The sequence below is a fragment of the Melozone crissalis genome, unplaced genomic scaffold (genome assembly GCF_028551555.1).
Source record: "Melozone crissalis strain CALT ecotype California unplaced genomic scaffold, PUWL_Pcris_2 ptg000004l_1, whole genome shotgun sequence".
Lineage (NCBI taxonomy): Eukaryota > Metazoa > Chordata > Aves > Passeriformes > Passerellidae > Melozone > Melozone crissalis.
This window is the reverse complement of record NW_026535782.1, coordinates 31,535,332-31,557,713: the sequence shown is the minus strand read 5'-3', so window position 1 is coordinate 31,557,713 and position 22,382 is coordinate 31,535,332. Positions and strand designations below refer to the sequence as shown.

General features: G+C 34.6%; 1 protein-coding gene across 10 annotated transcripts in view; it reads left to right on the top strand.

Moving 5' to 3' along the window:
- Positions 1-22,382, top strand: part of PPFIA2 (PTPRF interacting protein alpha 2) — a 289,129-nt gene that overhangs the window by 199,402 nt on the left and 67,345 nt on the right. For all 10 annotated transcript variants that reach the window (XM_054279165.1, XM_054279101.1, XM_054279090.1 and 7 more), the window contains one exon: positions 13,092-13,208. In XM_054279165.1, coding sequence (XP_054135140.1) covers positions 13,092-13,208 — 117 coding nt within the window. The remainder of the gene's footprint in view (positions 1-13,091; positions 13,209-22,382) is intronic.

Sequence of the window (22,382 nt, the reverse complement as noted above, 5' to 3'; positions counted from 1 at the left end):
TTAGCCATCTCATTAAATGTTACCTCTGCAGAAAGTTATTGTTGCCCTTAAGTTTTAAATGTGGCAATGATGCAAAATGATGATTTTTTTGGTGATTATTTCTTATATATGCTTTACAGCATTAATATATTTCTCTACACATTTCAATTAGTATGTGTAGCATGGCAATTGAAGAGGTTGAAAATTAATACAGCAGCACTACAGCCTTCATTGCCTAATTTTTTTACAAAGTGGAAGAGAACTAAGCACAAGAAATAGTCAGCTAAGTTGCCGTAAGTATTTCGTTTTATGTCCTCAATTAATTCTAGTCTGAGTTCTCAGAGGCAAAAAAAAGCACCAAAATCCTTTGTGAATACTGAGAGCAGCAGGATTGATTTTGCATTGCCATAACCTTTTTTCACTAATTTCGTGTTTCACTAAAATATAGAGCAGAATAGGTCTAAAATGCAATGCATTTTCCAGGTAGCAACTGAAGAACAGTAATTTCTATCGACATATTTGAGGTGAAGCTCACTACTGCGTTTGCAAGAGTGGTTTCTTAGTACAACTTCCATAAACTTCTGCCACAGAGAAAAGTTTTCGGATTTTGGCTACTAAAAGAACATACATTTTCTACCATGACAGTGGATAATGATTTTGCAGATATTAGTATTTTTGGTATTTTTACAAAAATCTTAGTGAATTAAGGCTGTTTATGAGTTTACCACAGTGTAGTGTGTGCAATGCAGAAATTATATATTAAATATGTTCTCCTAATTTGGTCTTCTTCACTGAAATGGTTTTGCAGAGCAGAAATGTGCTGCTGCCCAAATGTCTTAGGGTGTTTTCAAAAGCCATCCTGAAGTGCTGTGTTCTCTTTCCTCTCCATTTAGCATGTGGCCACCTGTAAACAAATCCTAAAATACCAATGTCATGTTCTCACTTTGCACTATCATTTTGTCTAAGTTGAATGTCTCCTGTGTGTTCTTTAGAAGATACCAGTTTGTAAGAAGGGATTTGTGGTCTGTGCTCACATGTTTATGAAGCACTTAAGGAAATATGTAGCTGAAGACTGAAGGCTTTATTCCTTCACAAAGACAGTGTGATTAATAGTTTTAACAAAATATTTGATATTGAATGTTTGCTTGCTTGTATATATTTCTTTCTGTATGTTTTTATATTCTTTAGAATCTTGTGTCATAAAGACACTTGTTTTTTCTGGTTCTATTTTCTAAATATTCTAAGATCCCAAGTATAAATGTATTCAGCTGCTTCAGTTTTACTGCTGCTAAGGAAGGATTCAGAGCCTTGCACTGAAATGAAAAATTCTGGCTACTAAAGATCTCCACTGCAATTTTGATTTTTTTTTTCTCAAAACTTTCTGTCGTGGCTAACTAGTTCTTCTTCATTTTATTTACTTGTAAAATTCTTTGTGGGATTTTTTATATAAAGATTTGTGACTACAGTAAATCCCAGTGTCCCAGATTTATCATTGAAGGGTAGAGTTTTGTTCTGCTTATTTTAAAATACTCTGAGATTGCTTGCAGCCTCTCAGTGTTTTGCTATGACACATCCCTGTGTAGCAACAAGAGCGTACAGACTTTGCTCTTTAACTATTGTAAGCTGTTATTTGCATTAAAGGAAAAGAGAAATTTAAGTTGAGTAAAATAATGCTTAAGGGAGCATGGCAAAAGGTAAAAAAGCAATGTCAGGCTGTGACTTGCTACTTCCTAATTCTTTACTCTTCTCCCAAAACCTGCTGTGCAGCTATGCAGCAATTGTTTAAATATACATTAAAAGAACAGTGAGATCAATGTTTGAAATATTTTTTTGCAAATCTCTTCAAATCTACTTCATTTTTATGTCTGACAGAAATATTTGATATAATGAAACCTTGGTCCCCCTTGATTAGAAACTTGGGTGATTTAATGCCTTGTTTTACTGAATAAATGATGACTGGAGATTAAAAATTCCCCATTTCCTTTAGACCTTGAAGCACAAATTTTCCATAAAATTAGCATCTTTGTCAAAATGAGCATAAACCTAATCCAGTATATTATTTCGTCTGTCTGTATTTTAAAAGCATTTGTTTTATAGATTGCTCATTGTGAGAACAAATTAGGTACTACTACTGGAATGAAAAAATAAGAAATCTAACTACAAATTCTATTACAAATACTCATAGTATTCTTCTGTTTAAATTTTATATTCTCGTTTTTTTAATACTTGTGGCCTAAGTCTTCAGACTTGTGCCTCTGAGGAGATTGTCTTTTTCTATGCATTAAATCTATGGCCAAATCTTAATTGCAAGTTAGATTGCTGCAGAAATATAAATATACAGTCGTTTATTTAGTAGCAATATATTCAGTCTTCCATACTGAAGTGCTTGTATTGCATGTTTTTACTGTGATTATTACTGCATTACAATACTCCCAACAGAGCTCCAGTAAAGGAACAGGATGCCATTTTGTGGGGAAAAAAAAATACTGAAACATGGTTCCTGTTCCATAGCACTTAACAGCATAAATTTGTCCCATGGTGTCCATGGCTCCTCCAGCTGTTGACTGGACAGCATTACTGTAAAGCTCAGGTACACAGTGACCTGTGCAATAGATGTGGCAAGCAACAATTACTCTTTTTACTACCATAGGAGCTCAGTAAAGCATCTCAGAGGATTCAGGCTCATCTGATGCTCTGAATATTCTTGCTCCTCAAAGCATAGAGTTTAGTTTGGCTGGGATAAACTGGTTAGTTGTTTCTACAGCAGAAGAAGTAGGGTTCAATACAGAAGTTAATAGGTTCATAAGTATTGATAGATGTACTTGGCTAAATTGCATAACTGGATTTTTGACAGGTTATGGCTGTAGTGGCATCTGTTCAGGTGCACATTCTGTCGCACAATCGTTGTTCTGAGACCCTGCACAAATCCTGGTACACTGTCTGAATCCTGTCCCACTCCCTGTGCTGTACCCCATGCTTGGGAGTTAAATGCTGGGTACCTGTCCCCTCAGCCCAGCTGCATGCCTGGTTTCCTAATGGAGGAGAGGCTGGGGCTGCAGGCAGGAAGGAGGTGACTGTGCTCTCCATGAGGTCCTGCAGCTAAATAACCACAGGACAGTATTCATCATCAAATAACACAACCACTCTGCAATAAATCTGCAGGTATGGGCAGTTTTCTGGATCTCATGAGGTTGAGTTATTTGAGTTATTTTGGGGGTCTGTACAGTGTTTCATATTAATCAGTAAAGAGGGATCACAGAGCACACTTGACATTTTTGCACAACAGCAAACAAATATATCAATATATGACAAAGCTCTGTGAAGCTGAAGAAGATGCCTCAGAGATTGATAAATAGATCTCCTCTACTTTATTTTAGGGAACTACAAAATACAAAAGCTCTGAGTTTGCAGTACAGATTTTGTGGATTTCTAATTTATCACACATTCCTCACCCAAAGCAGAACAAAGGTGGAAAGGGGGAATGGCATGGCAGCCAAAGAAACACAAGCTGAGAGAACACAGGGATCACACAAGCCAGATGTGTGGTTCAGCATATTTCCCAATCATTTGCCAACACACCTGAAAACTCCAGGAGATTAATGAAATTGGAAGGTTACTTGTATATGGTTAGTTTAGGATTGTTCATAGTCAGCATGAGATTAGGCACCAGGATAATTTCAGTTTGGATTTAATGTCATCTGTTTGGCAATCTGTTTAGGGAGTTTAACAAATCAATGGAATGCAACTCTCAGGAGAGCTGATTTCATAAGGTCTAGTTAGCAAATGCCTTATTTTCAACCTATCAAATTCCTAAAGCAAAGAACATAGTGCCTGGGTAAAGGGGTGCTCACCTGACATGCTTTGTAGGGGTCACTATTACAGGTTCAAAGTATATCCATGAAAATTTTAATGTCTAATGTTTAATTTGCTCACAGTATTCACAGAGTGCCTTTCAGGAGACATCAGAAAGAATATATCATTTCTCTTTGATCTGTTATTTTGAGAATCATAAACTTTGAAATGGATGCTATTTTATCCTGCACTGGTGGTATGAATTCAGGTTTCAGAACATAGCTGGTCAGCTTTTTGTCTGTGTCAGCTTTGGGGTCATTTGACATTTTTTGTATGACATTTGTCAAACGAGACGTTCAAGCAGACGAAGATAGTTTCATTGCAAGAATTAGACTTGCAATATAGGACTGCAAGATAAAATGATTCTTTACTGTTAAATATCTTTTTGCAGATCCACCTTGATGAAAATTCAAAACACATATCCATTATCCTTTGTTTTTAATCTGCTGGAATAATGTAGTGTTTTCAACACTTGCTCAATGTGCTTCTTTGGCATGATTATTCAATTTTCTGTAAATTTGTTAAATATTAGATGATTTGTTAAGATCATCTACTAACTCTCAAACCAGGTTTTAAATATTATAACAAGATCATAGTATCTTTTATGCTTATTATTCTCCATAATAATTTTTAATGTATGGATAGGCCTCACATGCTGAATTTGTATAAAATATTCAAATTGATGACATGAGTCAATAAATAAAATAAACTTTAGGCTTCACTAGGTTCATATTTATTAATCAATATTCCCATTAACATATGAACCAGAAAATGTATCATTTGTGTTTTCCTATTGAATCATCTCAACCTACAGTGTGCCTGCAGCTCTAAGGGTATTCTGCAGAGCCATAACTTGATTAACTAGAAAGACTTTCAAACAAGGAGCCAACCTGTAAAAGAAATAAATATAGAAATAATTTTACTTGGAATTCAAAAATGTAAAAAATTTGGTTTGATTAGGAAATGTCAACATTAGTAAATGATAAATAATCTTCATTAATACTAATGCGGACCATCAGTGTAGAGGTGAAATTATTATAAGAGGAGCTGTAGAGGATTTGACTTGGTTCAATCCATAGAAAATGAACCTGCTTGCTTAACTTGGCACCTGGAGAGTGTGATTTACGATTAAAAATTTGTACCCCTTTAAACATGTAGAATATGTGGTTACGTACAAAAAGAAGTAAAAAACAAGAAAACATATGTATCATTCCTCTGCATTAGAAAAGGCTGTCATATTAGATTACATTCTGCAATAATTCTAGGATAAAAACATTGTTTTAGAAATTCCAGATACTAGGAATTTCCTTTGTAATTAAAAAATAGATGAAATTTGTATCAGAGGAGCCCATATCCTGATCTTCTCTGGAAGAACCTGGGGAAAAAATTACTATCAGTAGGAATGTTATTGAAATGTATTGAGATGTTGACTAAAATTAAATGGGTACATTTGGTTTTAACACTTGAAATACAGATTGTTACTCTACTGAGATTCAATTTCAACAGAATGGGAATGAAACTTAAGTTGGGATTTCTTCAGTTTGTACAGGCAGATCATGGCTTTGATATTGTTTAATTGTAGTTCTAGGATAAGGTTCATTTCCTTTCTGGGTATTTCTCATATCCTATTTATCTGTTGTATATTTTCATGTTTTCTACAATCAGTAGCAGAGATTGTGATTTTAATACAGATATACTGTATAGGAAAATGTGATAAAACTGGATACACATGCAGAATAGTGGTTTTCATAACAGACATGTCCAGTCAAAATAAACCTAAACAATCTCAAATCTCTAGGTGACAACATGCAGACAAAGAATACAAAAATTTAATTTGGGGAAGACTGGTTTTACTCATAGGGACATATATTAGTGTAACCAAAAGAGGAGAACAGATTGCAGTGCAAATAGCTAAACACACTCTTTTTTAAACTGAGCAGTGTTTTTCAGACTGAATAATATACATTAAACAGGGGTTTTATTTTATTTCAAATTAATGTTAATGTTATTTTAAATTAATTTTATTTTAAATTAAATACTATATGTACTAAGAGCAACTACATAAAGTCTAAGAGGTACAAATATCTGTGTACATATTTACATAAATATTAAATATATACATGCATATTACATATACATGTTTCAATAACTTGTATATTTTTGAAAAGAATAAACATTATAGCGTCTCTCCCAAATCCATCCTTAGCTCTGACAAGCTGGAAATTAAACCCTACCAATGAACTCTGGAGATTTTGAATACTAGTCTTTGTTAGAGTAATAATGAAAGAATAAGGGTTTTGCTAGTGTTTTGTTGAGTTTGGTAAGAAGAAAAAGAAAAGCAAGAGAAATTAGTCAGCAGGTGTGAAATACACAATATAATTCAACCATGTAATTGATATTTGTTACTGTTTTCCTGTTGTGCTAGTCTCTGTAACAGACATTTCTTTCTCTGCGTTGTATTTCGTACAAATTTTGTGACAAATTAAAAGTAGTACATTTTTGTTTACTTCGATAAGGGTTTCTACAGAAAACATACTTAAATGCACTTGGTAATCTGTGAAAAATCTGACAGGTACTCTTCCTCACAATAGCACCTGCACCATTGCTTTAAATTGCTCCTGTTCTGTTTTCCAAGTGCTGCCACCGAAATAAATGGTGCCTGCTCTGGAGTAGGTGTAACAGCACCAGACAGGTATTTACACAGGAACAATTTTGTCCAGAATTGTTAATGAAGCAAAGGAGACTAACAAACCCTACTGCCTATTACCAGCCTCAAATGTTATTGTATTACTACTTTCAAAGCACAAAAATGCCTGCTGACCCAGACATTTCGAGTTCAGATGCAGTCAGAGCTCAGTGATGGTGCAGGAGCTGCTGCAGTGGGTCAGTGCCCTGCTGCAGCCAGCTGAGTGCCACAGCTGTGCAGTGCCCCAGGGCTATCACCAGTGCAGCACCCCTGCCACCAACACCAGTTTCATTGCAAGAATTTGACTTGTAATATACGTTTGCGAGACAAAATGATTCTTTACTGTTAATTATTTACTGTGGCTATCAAAAAATTGATAGCCAGGATCTTGTCAATACTCACCACAAGCACAGGCCATCAGCAGTACAGGGCCATGGGGTTAGCATTTCCATGTTTTCCATTTAAAATCAGCAATCTGCAGCAGACTCAGAGCATTTGCATTAATTTTTGCATGTTGTCATTCATTATGTGTGCTTCAGCAACATGAAAGCAGGGTCTGAAAGTGCTCTCCACCATACAAGCGGGATTGCAGAGAGCAATGCCAACATCAAGATTGTGAGAATAAAATAACCAAGACATGCCAGAAGCTGCAGAAGCAAGAGGTTTTAGCTGTCTTTGACAGAATTTGGAGCATAGGAGATAAAGACTTAAGCTGTAAAAGATGTGTAACTAAAGACTGGAGTTCAGTGTGCTACCTACCCACAAACATACAAGATTTGTTTTCATTACTGTCCAACTTTCTACTATTTTCTGATCTCCAAGGCTCCCTCATAAGGATGATTTCACCATAATTAATATTTCTCCATAACAATGAAAGCTAAACAGCAATATTAATAAAAGATCAGAAATCTCAAAAAGGGAAAATTAATTATGTAAATATGTTGAAGATGTGTATTACTCATAACTCACAAAGTTTTTATTTTAATAAAGGAGTATTTTTCTTGATATGTCAGGACAGGTATTAAAATACTCAATTGTGTATAGTTTCTAGAAAGTTCACCCCTAAATAGCAATAAAATACACTGAAATTCCAGGCAAATAGAAAATAAACCTAGCTGAGAGGTTGTCAGTCTTTAGTTTGAAAGTGTTTTATTTAAAAGGGTTTTCCGTGCTAAAAAAGCACCAAAAAAAGCTTGAAAAATTGACTGGTTCTTTTTGGTTTGTGTCATTGAATGGAGGAGAAGACAAAGTGCTAAATTTAAAGAAAATAAATAATTATTTTTTTCCCTAAAGTGAGCCCAAAGTGCATTGTTAGGGCTGATGATTTCATTCCCTGCCTCCCAAACTTATTTTTTTTCAGTTTGAAAATAATTTTTTCTTTTATTTTGTTCCCTTGAAGTATAGCTAATGTTGATTACAATGCTGTATGTTCCATAGTTATATTAACTCCTAGCTATTGTGAAAATAGACCCCAAATTCTCTATTTGCCCTTTTAAACATACCTGGTTGTAAAGCTCAGAATCTGCATTTCTGAATGGAAAAACTAAAGCATTTCAAAACTAAAGTAATCTTTATGGACATTCCTTTTTGTTTGCTGTTTCCAAGGACTTTGTGTGGATCTATGAGTTTTGTTCATGAAATCAGAATGTCCTATTTATGATACGCTGAGGAGCATCTTGTGTTCTCTCTCTCTGAAATGCTGTACATGTAGCCAATCTTCAGTCCTGTGCAGTTCATTTGACCACAATACTGAACCATACTGAGATTTGTTTCAATGTTGGAAGATGACATAAACAAACTCAGTGGTTTAAGGTGGGAAAAGTTTATGGAAAAACAGCTTTTCAAAAGCTTAAAATAATTTCATTGCTTTTATAGAATCTCAGAATCATAGAAAGGTTTGAGTTGGAAGAGACCCTAAAGTTCCAAGTCCCCTGCCACCGGCAGGAATGCCTTCTACTGCACCAGGTCACTCAGAGCCTCATCCAGCCTGGTCTTGGACACCTCCAGGGATGGAGAGGCCACAGTCTCTCTGGGCAAACTGTTCATAAAGTGATGAGGCACCAGTACCTTACAAGAAGTAAAGAATTTCTGCCTAAGATCTAAGCTAAACCTGCTCTCCTTCAGTTTAAGGGCATCCTGCTTTGTCTTATCACTGTGTAGAAAAGTATATTAAGTATTCCTAGAACACGTAATTGCCTGAAGACTGAATCTGTAATGAGGTAAAAAATGGCCATTCAAACAAATTTTAGCAGCAGAGGTACCTGGTCATTTAGGATTTTGTATGTTTAGAAATGGTTTCTGATCTCACACCTATCAAATAATTTTAAATTAATTAATTTGCAATATATCCAAAGTAAACATGTGGAGTAGTGCTTTTCCTGCCTCATTTTGTGTCTGATGAGGGACTTCTGCAGATCAGTACTGGCTTATGTGTTCATCTTCTGTTCTATGCTGTATTTTATTATTTGAAATCAATATTCCCTTAACATGCTATTAAATGTACAGGCATGATATGTAGATTTGGCCATTTATGGAAATGAAGATGAGTTCAAGTCTTGAGTCTGAATTGATGAATCCTAACTTCATTTAATAAAAACATGATTCAATGGTGTCTGTAGATAGTGGACACAAATTCTGCTAATTTAGAGGGAATTTATATGGATATTATAGTGGAGATATTTACCAAAATTTAAGAATCAAAAAGCTGGGCTTTAGGATCATTGAAATTATTTATTAGTTGAGACAGAAAGGCAGAAATTTGTGTAAGCTTATGTTCAGAATTGTTATGACAGAGTAGGGCTTTGGAAACTGTGCCATTTGTTCTGTAGTACCTTTGACATCTGGAAGATAGAATCAAAATCAATAGAAATTCTTTAAGGTTTTGATGTGCCTTGTGAGTCATAAAACCAACATGCAAAAGCAAGAAGAATGTTGAAGATCAATATGCCTGTCACAAGAGAACAAGCTGAAGGAATATTTTTAGATTAGGGGGTGTTTTCATGGACTTAAGCTACAAAAGTTAGAAAGGTCCAGAAAAGTAGAAAACTAGAAAACTAGAAAAGTAACACTCTACATTTTGTTCTTAAACTGACAATGATTGCTTCATTTTTCCTCAATCGAAAAAAAAAAAAAAAAAGAACTTTTCAGTTCTGCTGAATAAGCTTGGCAAGGAAAGCAGAGAGCCAAATGTAGACTTTCTTTAGACTCCACTGGGGAAAAACTTGAAATTTTGCTCTTGATTAGAGTCACAATGAAAGGTGCTACTGTGGTCCAGATCAAGTGTGCTAAATAGGAAAATATTGTTTGTGATTGTAGAAATAGAATATAATCATTTGAGATCCACAAGCAGAAGCTGATAAGGACAAAAATGTGATGTATTTGATCGTATTTTATTCCCTTGGAATTTGGACTTCAGTGTTGATTGTTCCATTTTGGGTACAACAATCCTAAATAGATTAATGGTATTTATGCACATTTATTTTCTATTAATCTGTCTTGGGGAATGGGAGTGGGAGGGAGGTATTTTGATATGTTTTCAGCAGCTATGATGCCGTCCTAAAGAATCCTTTTACTTTCTAAAACCAAGAGCATAGCATGGAAACCATTAGGAATTTGACATTAGAGGTCAGACAGTGTGGAGGCACTTGGAAAGCTTTCTATGGACATGTTTTGTCCTAGATATTTTTAGTTGGATGTCATAAACATAAAAACATCAGCAGAGCAGACAGGCATTTCTCAGAAATAATATTACAAAATTTTACCTGCATTGAAAAATCATTTGCTTACCTAGGTCTCTGCTATTATTGCTGTGTGCTATTGTAAAGATCATTAGAATATAAGAGGTTTTGGAGTCTATCTAGGAAAAATTTAGTCATCTGTGTCTTCACTCAGATCATCAACCTGTCTTTCATGTTTTGGCAACCTGTTTAAAAGGTTACACAAATGGTTCACTGATTAAATGAGCACATTTGCAAAAAAATTGCACATTTTTGAGAGTTAAATCAGTAAAAAGTAATAAAAAGGACTATGATAGCAATTAAAACTTTTTCTTCAACAAAGTAAAAAGCAAAAATTTATCTTTGTTTGTAAGACACTGAAGAATTTCCATGCTTCCTTAGGAGCATTTATTTTGCCCTAATATATTCATTAAATCAAGAATAGAACAAGTATGAAAACAATTTAGCTGTGTGGTTCTTCACAGTTTAGATCTGTTATCTGACTATGCAAGAGCTGAAACTTCTGCAATGTGCCAGACTTCAAACTCTTTGTTGTTCCTGTAAATATTTGCTGTGCATTCGTTACAGTAATAAAATCATTGAAACCGTAATATTTAACAATGATGGATTTTTGGCAAAGTGTTTGTTCCCAAGCATTGAAAAATCAAGAAAATCCCTCCAAATAATGATACACAATATTGTATTACTTTATTTGCCTGTCATCTAAAAGGGACAATTTATTTTTTTCTTATGTATTTACTTACTTTGAAAGTGGTGGTACCTAAAGACCCATGGAGGCTAAGAAAAATTAAGCTCTTTCAAATACATTATAAAATTGCAATGTTTTGCACTAGTGTTTAAAGAGTATTCTAATTCAGCTAAAGGGCTGTTATGGATTTGTGTAGATACAGGTGATAATTCAAAATGAGGGCATAGTGATGGCTGCTTTTTAATGGATCAACAAAAGATTATCATATTAAAAAGCCAGCTATATTGATGCCTGTCAGTTAATATATCCTATGATTTTACACTTTTTAATATTATGCGTACTTGCTCTACATCAATCAGAATTTTTACAATATGTCCGTTGAAGTATCTCACTTAGTCTACCTGGAAGTATCTTTTAGCACTAATTGATGGCTAACTTTGTTTGGTGGAAGCCACAGTTTTAGTAGTTTTGATTTGAGAACTATTTGAACCATAAAGGAAAATAAGCGAGTGAAGCTATTCAAAAGACAAACCACAAATATTGAATTACTGATTGTGTAAAAAGCAAGACTATGCTAATGAGATTACACCAGTCCTTTTTCTGTTACTTGAGACAGATCTAATTCTCTTATTTAAGCAAAGTGTTTTAAAGTTCAGTGTATTTGTACAACCCCCAAAGACACAGATTGTCTCAGACAGTTTTAATTCCCATTTTTGTAGTTTCCTATAATTGCTTGGATTAAATGTTGCCTTCAAGTCTTGGTCTTGGCAGCGAAATCAGGGGGAGTATATGACTTCTACAGGGGCTGTAACTTGGAATTTTTAGTGAGCGGTGAATCAGCCTGCTCATCAGAATCTCATATTACAGCAATTTTCAACATTTATATTAAGGAAGACTTGTTTAAAGTGGTGCTCTTACATCTCAAATTTTGGTCAGAGTGATTCAAATAGTCTTTTAAATAAGCACTTAAATATAACTTAAACGGATTTAAAAAAAAAAGTTTCAAATTGAAATTAAATTATTCACATCAAAGTAAGTTTATCTTTATGTCAATTAGAACTAAATTTAACTTAATTTGATTTAATAAATGTTGCACGAAATCTTGGCTGCTGCACGTGGTTACCAGGTGGTACTACCTAAAATTCTCCCTCCTACCCCATGCCTTTGTATTCTAGGACAGAACAGTCTTTTAGGGTGTTTCTGACTCAGGACCTATGCAGACAAAATATAGTGGCAGAAGCCTTTAAACTTACACCAGCTTTCCAGAACTGGCATCCTAACAGTGTTCTATTGTGTTTATTACATAATGTAATAAACATCAAGTAAACCATTTACTGTATGTGCTCATAAAAGCAGAACAATACCTAACTGTGCTCATAAAAGCAGAGATACCTAACTGTGCAATTTAACAAAATTAATTGTTCATATTAGCCAGATCTTCCAGCTTATTGTAGTATACAATGTAAAAATAATTAGGACCTAAATCTTTCTATATTGCCTGAGAGTAAGCTACAAAGCCAGAGAGAAAACATTTTCCAGTAGCTGCATGGGAATTCTAGTAGCATTACCAATAAATAATAAATACTTAAAATACAATAAAACCTACTTTTATATGTGCCAAAAGAGTCAATGAGTAGTAGAGGGTGTTAACGTACATGCTTTTCTTGACAAAAACCACGTAAAATGTATGTTGCTGTTTTGAACAGATGGCAGGCCGACAGAAAACTAACACTTTATTTTACACCACCTGGGTTTGATTCATAGCCCTTGGTACTGTTTTCCTGTAGCACAAGTTTGGCATTCATTGAATTCTATATAAAAGAGTAAGTCTTGTTCTCACAGTGTTAAAAAAAATCAATGGCTAACTGCTGTTTCATCTTTCAAGCTAAAAAATAGTGTCCTACCACAAAAGCAGGATAGAAGATAAGAGTGTTGACTGTCATGTCATTTGTTCCTTTGTATCCTTAATGGCCTTAAGATATCATTAGTATGTTTGGGTTTTAAGCCCCTCTGCATATAATGACCTAATTTTGCAAATACTACGAATGGCCAGCATAGGATTGAATTGTTAATAGACTTTTAAAATTGCCTGCTCAGTGTTTTTCTGGTTTCTTATGTATATTTACCACTTATTTTCTTTCTTTTGCAGATTGTAGCTTTGCGTGAACAAAATGCACACATTCAAAGGAAAATGGCAGCTGGGGAAGGGTCTGCTGAGTCAGAGCATATTGAAGGAATGGAGCCAGGGCAAAAGGTGCATGAAAAGGTATAAAAAATGTTAGTTGTCATTAAATCTAACAATCCATATGATAAATAATCAGGCTTTAGATTTTAGTAATGTGAATATTTTATGGGATGTCCATTTAGAGTATTGTCTGCCTACTGAAACCAAAATGAAAAAAATGAGCTTGTTTAAATGGAAAACAAATGCAAATTGACAAGTCCTTGCTCTTTGATAGGGTATTGAGTTAGATCCATAGCTTATAACTAACTTTTCTTGGAATTTTTTGCATTATGCTACAATTATGAGTACTATATGCTGCTGAGTGATCCTTTGTATGCTAGATAGAGAATAGCAAGGTGTACTGGCATGTATACGTGAAAGGCTGTGTATGCAAACATTCCTGAAAAAAGAAAGACCCTAAGGGGGTAACAGAGACACAAAAACTAGAAAAAGTAATTTTGCTCTGTGCTGTTATAGATATTCTTCCAATTTCTGCCCATGCTCGTATAGAGAGAAGTTACTTAGGACTCATTCAGTAGGAAATAGGTATGTGGAATTCAGGCCAAGTATTTGCTGCTAAATGCTGAGAGACAACAAAATGTAGACGCTGATTTAGTAAGAAAGGTTTTCTCCTTAGCCTTAGATTTCCACATTGATAAAAACCAAATTGAGCATCTTCCTCTCTTGCTTCAGAATTAATAAATTAAAATGATAGCGTAACATAACATTTGGCAGACAGCTGAAATCAGTAGAGCTGCTGCTTGGATCTCTAATTGTGCATTTTTGTGTAACGCCATATGATGAACAGTGGCATAAATCATACTCAAAAAAAATAGCTGTCATCATTACTTATTTTGTAGTCAATCCAGTTTACAATGGAGCACTCACAGTGCAGGCATTAATTTTACACATTTTGCAGTTTATGTGTTTTTCCTTTGATTAATATATATGGTTGAGAAACACACAGTAAACAAATGCTGTTCAGCTACACTTCCCTTTCTGCAAAATCTTATTTACAGACACATCTGTGAAATTTTGATAAACAGTGTTCACCCCTCTCAGTTGTGCTTTTAAATCCAACTACACTGTTGAAAAATCTCTGATTTCCCACTTTCTTTGCAAGCCATGTCTTCTGATTTGAGCCACTGGGTTCACTGCTTACAAGCAGAAGTAGGAATAAGACTATCCATCCTTAAGAAATCTGCATATTTCAACACTCATGAGAGGAATGAAATCCAACATAACATATCATTATCATCATTTTTTTAATTGAATGTTTCTAGAATATTATGTGCAGAAAACATCTGTGCTTCCTAATAAAAACAATTTAGGTTGGTTGGGTTAAGCTGAAATAAAGGCTTTTGCTCCTTATGGTAATGAAAGCCTACTGTGTAGGGAGTTATGAGGAGTCTGTATTGACACCAGATCAACCAGTGCACTCTAATTCACATCCTCTGCACTAGCTGCTCTCTACCTTTCTGCATTTACATTGGTCGCCATCATCAATTCCTTATTATTTAGGAAGGAGAAACTTAAAAGCTAGAAAATATAGAAATTGCAAAGAGGCCAACTTGCACAAAGAGCTTTAAAGGACTTTGAAAAATTGTTTCAAAGAACACCTGGAAAAGATCACCTGCTGTGGGAATTAAGATGCAACCATTTCTGTTATCAGATATTCTCCTACTTAGATCTGGCTTGCTGCCACCCAGATCCTTCACTGAATCTCTAAGGACAATTGCCTGATTTCCCCAAAGGCAAAAGCCAGGAAAGAGAGAGTTCCCAATGAATAAGGTGCCCAGTGGGAAATTTAGGGAAGCAACTAGGGATGCTGCAGTGGTGGGACTGTACAGCCAAAAATAAGATACTGTGAATAAGGAGCTTTTTTTCACATAAGTTCATTATTTCCTACTGATATTTATTTCAGCTTCCTCAAGAACCATGAAAGTTGAATTATTCAGTAAAAGTGTTTTTAGAAAGGATCATTTGCAAATTAAGAAGCATTAAAGTTGTTTTGAAAAAGAGGAGATCTTCTGAAGTTGTACACCTTAAATGTCCACCATTACAGTATCCCTTTCAGCTGTAATTGTATTTTGCTTGTTTCCCTCTCATAATGGAGAATATTCCTAAATTAGGTTCCACATATTATAATTCAAATATTAAAAAAATTGCAATAATTCTTTTTATTTCAGTGGAGTTTTATCAGAGATTAATTAGCCTGAGAAATTACTATTTGTATCCTCAAAGATGCCATGGATGTATATAAAAGTTTCCTGCTTGAGAAATCCAGTTCAGCATGGATTTCTGTTACACACAATCCTTAGCACAGTAGCTAAGTATTTAAGTGAAGTGTAAATCAGAGTGTTTGTCCTTGGAAGCACACTGGTCCTGCCTATAGTAAGGGCAGTTTTACCAACAGGTAATTCCCTTCAAAACAATACCAGATACAAAAGGAAGCAGATACATATACCAGGAGAGGTGAAACAGCCTGATATTTCTGGTGCCATGAAGATCAGATGCTGCATTTTATGAAGAATTCAGAGCCTTATATACTTACTTTTTGCAAGAGCTAAAGAGCTGGGTCTATTTTGCTTTATAAAAAACCTCTGGCTGTCACATTGAGCTTATTTAAGAATCATAGTTTTTTCTTCTTACTCATAACACTAACATATTACAATAATTAAATCAAATGTTCAAAATTAAATCAGTAAATTATGAATTAAAAATCTGTGGAAACATTGACAAAAAATTGTAAGCATTGTATTCTGTAGGAGTAAAAGGTGTTTTGCCAAGGCAAACACAGTGAGCTAAAATGTTCAGAGTGCAAATCTAAATACTATTTATAAAAGTAGCAAATGTCTTTCAGAATAATCATCAGAATCTGTTCTGGGTTTTGGACTTGATTATTTTTGAATTTTCAGTTGCATGTTTTTGTATGATTAATAGAAATCTGCAGAAAATTTCCAGTTTCAGCTTTTACTGAAAAAAGTTTATATCACATACACACCTTTGTTTTGGATGAATAAATAAAAAAATCTTTCAACTGACAGCACAGTGAAATGGCAGAGAAAGGAGTGAAGGAAGGACTTATGTATAAATGTGATGTATAACAATTATTGGGAGCTGTGATTCTTGTCCCAAAGCCTTTACTTTCTACATTAGAGAAATAATACAAAATACATTTGATTAGCAGATGATGAGTTTATTTACAATAAGTGTGGATATCTTTCTGTTTTTTAAATTATATCTTTCTGGATTAATATTGATAAAGCTAATTAAAGAATCATGTGCTGAGGGAGACTTAATGAATGTTGATGGCTTGACACACCTGGGGAGGTGAGGAGTATTGGGTGAAAGGAAACATGGATAGAAGTTGCAGCTGGGATTGGAAGCCTTCATGAATCTAAGGACAGTATGCAGTGTTCTTTCAGAAAGAGTCTAGGCAAGTGTTTTGTAAGTACTGTTCTGCTCAATAGTTTAGTTTGGCTGCATGACTATGAATACTTAGTGCCCCACACTGTAGCATACAGAACTGTGTTACTTATGCATAGTTTAAATGATAATCACTAGACTTATCAGGTCTTTGTCAAGAAAGCAGTTCTTTGATTGTTTCCTATATATTAGTGTCCCTTGCATTCATACAAGTTTCTTTTCCTTTTTACCTAGTAGAAACTCCTATATGCTACATGTTAAGTCTGTTAAAACGCATCCTTAAAGGGGGAATTTCACATTTCATGTCCTGTGATAGCTGTAAGCAAGGCTGACTGACCTTTGCTGGCTGATTTATTGCAAGGAGTTGCCAGGAGATAATTTCTAATAGTAGAATGGGGAGGCTACTAAGAAAAAAGATGCTAGTCAAAGCAAATGAGAATTGATTTTGTGTGTGTAGTTTGGTTGGAACAGCTAGATAGCCCTCAAAATAAAGGAGCAGTAACTGATTTCTGTCTTTGAGAGCTGAGAAAGTCTGCTAATACTGTAAAAGAGAAACACGCAGGCATTTTGGAAAGGACCAGCAACAAGAAGAAAAAATGCCCACCCATCAAGTGAACACCCTCCCTCCCATCCCTTATTTTGCAAAAGAACTAAAGTGGGACAGATGATCACAGGCATCAGAAAGATGAATAAGAGCTGAAAGCTGATCAGGAAACAGACATTCTAGATCTTTATATTAGTAACAAAACTAGGAGTCTTTTGATGGCTAAGTAGAAAGATCACTAAAGTGAGGATGTTTAGAGAGGAAAGTGCTAGAGAAGGTAGCTGTTTTTACACCAGTAGTGGGGTAGGGAAGAAAAATTTCAGTTGAGAGAATATTGTAATTGATAGCTAATTAGAGGTTGGAGACAATTCAGAGTAATTGAAGAGGAGACCTCTAATGATCAGATTACTGCCTGGCACAGACCAAAATGTGTGAAACAACCTAGAGAAGTAGAATGACTTTTAAGTACAGAGGCAATCAACCACTTAGAAATGACTATGACAGCTTAGGTTTGATGCTACTGGTTTTGGCATAGCTTTACACACTCTGGTTTGTGTGCTGGTTACATGGATGATGATCATGCTTGTTTAGTTTTCCTTTGGTTTTGGTCTATTGCATAACAAGGTGTCTCTATTAGTATCAGTTTCTTTGAATGTTTTGCATGAGGCATTTGAATGGAATGGCGTGGAAGAACTCTATACTATAGTAAAAAGCATCCTCTTATTATTCTGGTTATTTATTCTTACATCTCAAACAGCATCAGTAAGTCTTACTGTTTGCAGCATTGATTTTTACCCTTGCTTTCATAAAAGTAAATGACCTGTATTATTTAACTTGGTTGTTACTTTACTTACTGTTTTATATTCCTATGCTATAGAATTCAGAGAAGTTTATTTGACTTGTGAAGTAAACTGTATTTTTGTCTCTTCCTTGATGATGTGGCCTTCATGACTGGCTTTTCTAAGCTGAAAGGAGCATCTCCATCAATACAAAGCTAAAAATAAAAAAAAAAAATCTTCTTTTCTCTCAGGAGTTAGGACAAAATTTTCCAGATTTCCATGTGAGGACTATTTTAGGGTTTAAATAATCAAAATCACAAATAAAAAGGGAGAATACACATACAAACAAAACCCCAAAGTTTACACCATAAAAATACTTGTTCTAGGAGTTCTGAGACCAGAATTCTAAATTTTTAGATTACTTTCAATTATCAAAGGTACCTTATGGTTAGACAGAATTTAATTTAGTTCTCTGACATGGAAATGCTTGTGCATATGGACATCCTGTGAATCACCTGTGCTTGTACAACCAAAACTAAGAGACACAAATGAGGAGTTCTGTCACATTAATTTCTCTGCTGCAGGTTGTTCACAAATAACCTCATGAGATCTTATTGGTTTCCTCCTCACCACTCTCTGAGGTTAAAGTCTAGCACAAAATATGTAAGTAATTACTCGTGGATAGTATTTAGACCAAATATTTTGTGTCAGATGTTTTACAGCTGGAGAGGAAAGATCACCTGGAGATGCTTTTTTACTGTTCTTGGGATTTCCTTTTTAAAAATTAGGTTTTCATGTACATTTCACCACGTACTTAGTTGAACATAAGTTCTTTCTACAGAATAAAATGGAAAAGAACTTTGCTGTATAACTTGGGACAATTTCACCATTTCTTTTGCAAACTTCTGTAAACTGGTGTCCCTACTGGTCCTTTGGGTTTTTTAATTATTTTACCTTATGTGTAACTCCAGTTAGTTTGCCTCCAGTGTTATTTTGCTACTGTTTAATTGAAATGGCAGTAAGATTTAGATTAACAAAGACTAAAGTATTCCAGATTAGCCTTAATTTACAATTTCTCATGGTGTTCCTTTTACACTTTGTTCCTTTTCTTCTTGTTTTTTTCTAGTAACCTAGTCTGCAGCTGCTTTCCCTTTTATTATCTCATGTAGAGACCAGCAGCAATATAGGGGGGATTTATGGTTATTTGTAATGCTCCAATTTGCAGTCCTTCTCCCTGCTGACACTCCTATGTGAACAGCAGATTGTCTTACTGCTGTGCTTTTTGGATCTTGAAAGAAAGAAAATAATGTTCCAGCAATGTTATTTTCCTTTTTCATTCTTTTCAGTGCTAGGGAACATTTATTTTTCTCCTCCTTTTCCACAGACCTTAAGAAATTAAAATTTTACTTCTCCCCCCAGATATTTCTTGTTTAATCCCTATTATCCCCTCATCCCTGTCTATGCAGTGTTATATCTGTTATAGTTAGTACCATCATTGTCATCAGACTTACTTGATGATTATTCCATTCTTTTTGTTTCTCCTCCTATCTTGTTTGACTATATTTGAGTGAGTGTAAAGGCTTTCTTTGTGAAGGAAGAGTATATTTAAAACCCATAGTAATAACCATGTTTTTTTATGCAATATCAGTTACTTATCTAGTGTGGTGATATGCTGATGTAACAGAAAAAAAAAGCAAAAAAAAATCCTAGTTAACAAAAACCCACAACAGGCATCCTCTTGCTGTTGCTCTTTCCCTCATTCTTCCCATGAGAGGAGGGGTACAAGTGCTGCATTGCTGGTAGAGATGTCATTGCTCATAAACCTTTGTTTGCTCTTACCTAGCACAAGGAAAGATGTCTTACGCTTCTCTTGATCCTTTCAGTCCAATGCCATCCAGATTTCTCGTGTGGCTGAGAAAGCTGTGGAAAGGGGCAGGAGCAGAGGCCAGAGGCCTCCCAGTGTGTGCAGCAGTGAGCACACACTGCAGCTGTGTGCACCTGCCACGTCTGTAGAAGGCAGGAAAGATGAGGGGGGAATTTTGTGATGATGCCACTTCTGCAGCATTGAAGTCTCAATAAGTAAATGTGATAGGAACAGATGGACTATTTATGTTGGGTAAACCAGTTAGCAAAAAACCCTCAAAGCATTGAAGCATGTGAGCTGCTTGTCACATTTCTTTTTGCGAGAAAAAGTAGCCATTGGTCTTAGATTCTTTCCTGAGAACTAATTGAACTTAAGGAGTGTGTCCATGTATAGCTTTTTCATGACCACTTTTGATAAACAGCATCCTAAAATTTGTTGAAGACTTCATCTGGATGATTAACTTCTAAGATAGATCTAGGCACCATGTATATTTTTTTTTTCTCTGCTAGAATGTTTTGACCAGTTATAAAGTGTTTTTTATCATTCGTTCTTTAAAGATTTCCTCATTGATTCAGATTACTTCCAGTACTTTCTTTTCCACCACCCCAACTAATTTGACACTATTTCTTTCATTTTTGGCCATTTGGGGTAGTATAGGGATATGATAGTTAAGAATGTCTATTTTTAAACTTTTTTTTTGAGTATGCTTTTCTGAAAAGTTCTCCTGTAGTGCTTCAGGTAATAATTAGCAGAGATCCATTCGATTTCATTGTTTCAAACATTCAACTAATAGTTTATTTACAAAAGATTGTAATTATTATAAAGCAACAACATTGTAATTGATTTATTAATTGCAAGGTGTTGAAATTGATGGACAGCATCCACAACTAGAAGCTCCTAAATACCACGAAACAAAAAATTTCAACCAGATTAAAAAAATTCAGCAAGAGAACGAACAAGAAAAACAATCAAACATGGACATTACTCATAAAACTGATGATAGAGAAGATGCTGCAGTTCTGTCCTTCCAGCTTATTCCATAGGAAACTTCTCAGGAGAAGGGGAGGTTCCTGCTCCTTTCACTCATTCAGAAAGTGAATTGGAATAACCATCTACAGAATGCCTTTTCCTTCTACTGACACAGTATATTTTCACATTCTTGTTCAAGCTATTTTTGTGGGGGAGAGAAGGGGAATTATTACCATAACTGTTGATAAAAGCCCTCCTTAAAAAACTGAGGAATGTTATATCAGGTATTTCTTGAATTAGGTCTTTCAAAGTGATTGCTGTATGTAACGTACCTATATAATGGATATATCATAAAATAATAGCAAGGCATAAAAGTGACAAAATGTCAGTTAAAATCCCTTGGTAAACTTCTAAAGTATGCTTCAAAATTCAAAATACACCAGATTTTAAACTGAGTTTTTAAAATTTTATTTATGTCTTTACAAAAGCTTTTTAAAAATTCTGATCTTACTAAGGAAAACTAAAATGTTGATGTTTTTAGTAAGTTGGAAATTTTAAATGCCAACCAGCTCTATATATGAATACAGGAAAAATTTAAAGCAAAGCTGAATGATGATTAGAATTAAAGCACTTGGTGAAAAGAGTTCATCAAAGAACTAAGAGGGAAGTTAATGTGCATAGATCAAAGTACATGCAAACATAATTGTCAATCACAGCATTGGTTTAGTGGTGAGAGACAAATTGTAACTGCAATATCACTTGTCTTTCCAGAAATGTCAAATATCAAGTAAATTTGTAGAAAAAAATTGTTCTTCAGACTTACTTTCTATGAGGTTTAGTTATTCATATCTTAAGGAAAAAAGTTTCATTAATGAAAGGAGAATACTTCTCTTGCAGTGAATGTACTCCCAGATCCCACGGGTTGCCATTTCATAATTAACAGGATTTATGTCACATAAGGTACATGAACATATGCCACTTATTGCATTTGAGATTTGGTTTTTGGCTTATTATAACTTTGCAGAATTTCTGGACTGCTCTTCGGAGAACTGCAGGGCAAATTCCTTGCAAGATAAAATTTTCTAACCCGTGGAAACTGCTAAAATTGCTGTATGAGATTATAACTGTAAAAGAGATTATAATTGTCATAGATAAATCTTCATCTTAAATTTTCAAAATTTTCAAAGTATGATGGTTTAGTTGTCTTATCCTGTTTGAGAATTTGAGTACTGTTCAGTTTGTGACTGCTACATATTAATAGCATTTTGATTCAAGCACAATAATTGAACACGTTCAAAATACCAAAATAAGTGTAAATAAGTTTTTAATTTGCTATGGTCATCTTGCCATGGTGTCCTGAAAGTAAATCAACAATGGTTCAGAAGCTAATATAAAATATCTAAAATATAATTAGATAGTATAAAGAATACAACTTTTGAGCTGAGTTACTTGATGTAGTGAATTTTTAAAGTAATTTTGTTCAGTCATGAACAGTGGGGCAGGTGATCTTGATCTGGGTTCATTTTATGGCTGATTGAGAAAAGAATGCTGTTGAAGCCATTATTTAATATTCTTAGAATGTGCCAGAGGATTTCTGTATAAATATATTTAGACAATAATAGTACAAAGTG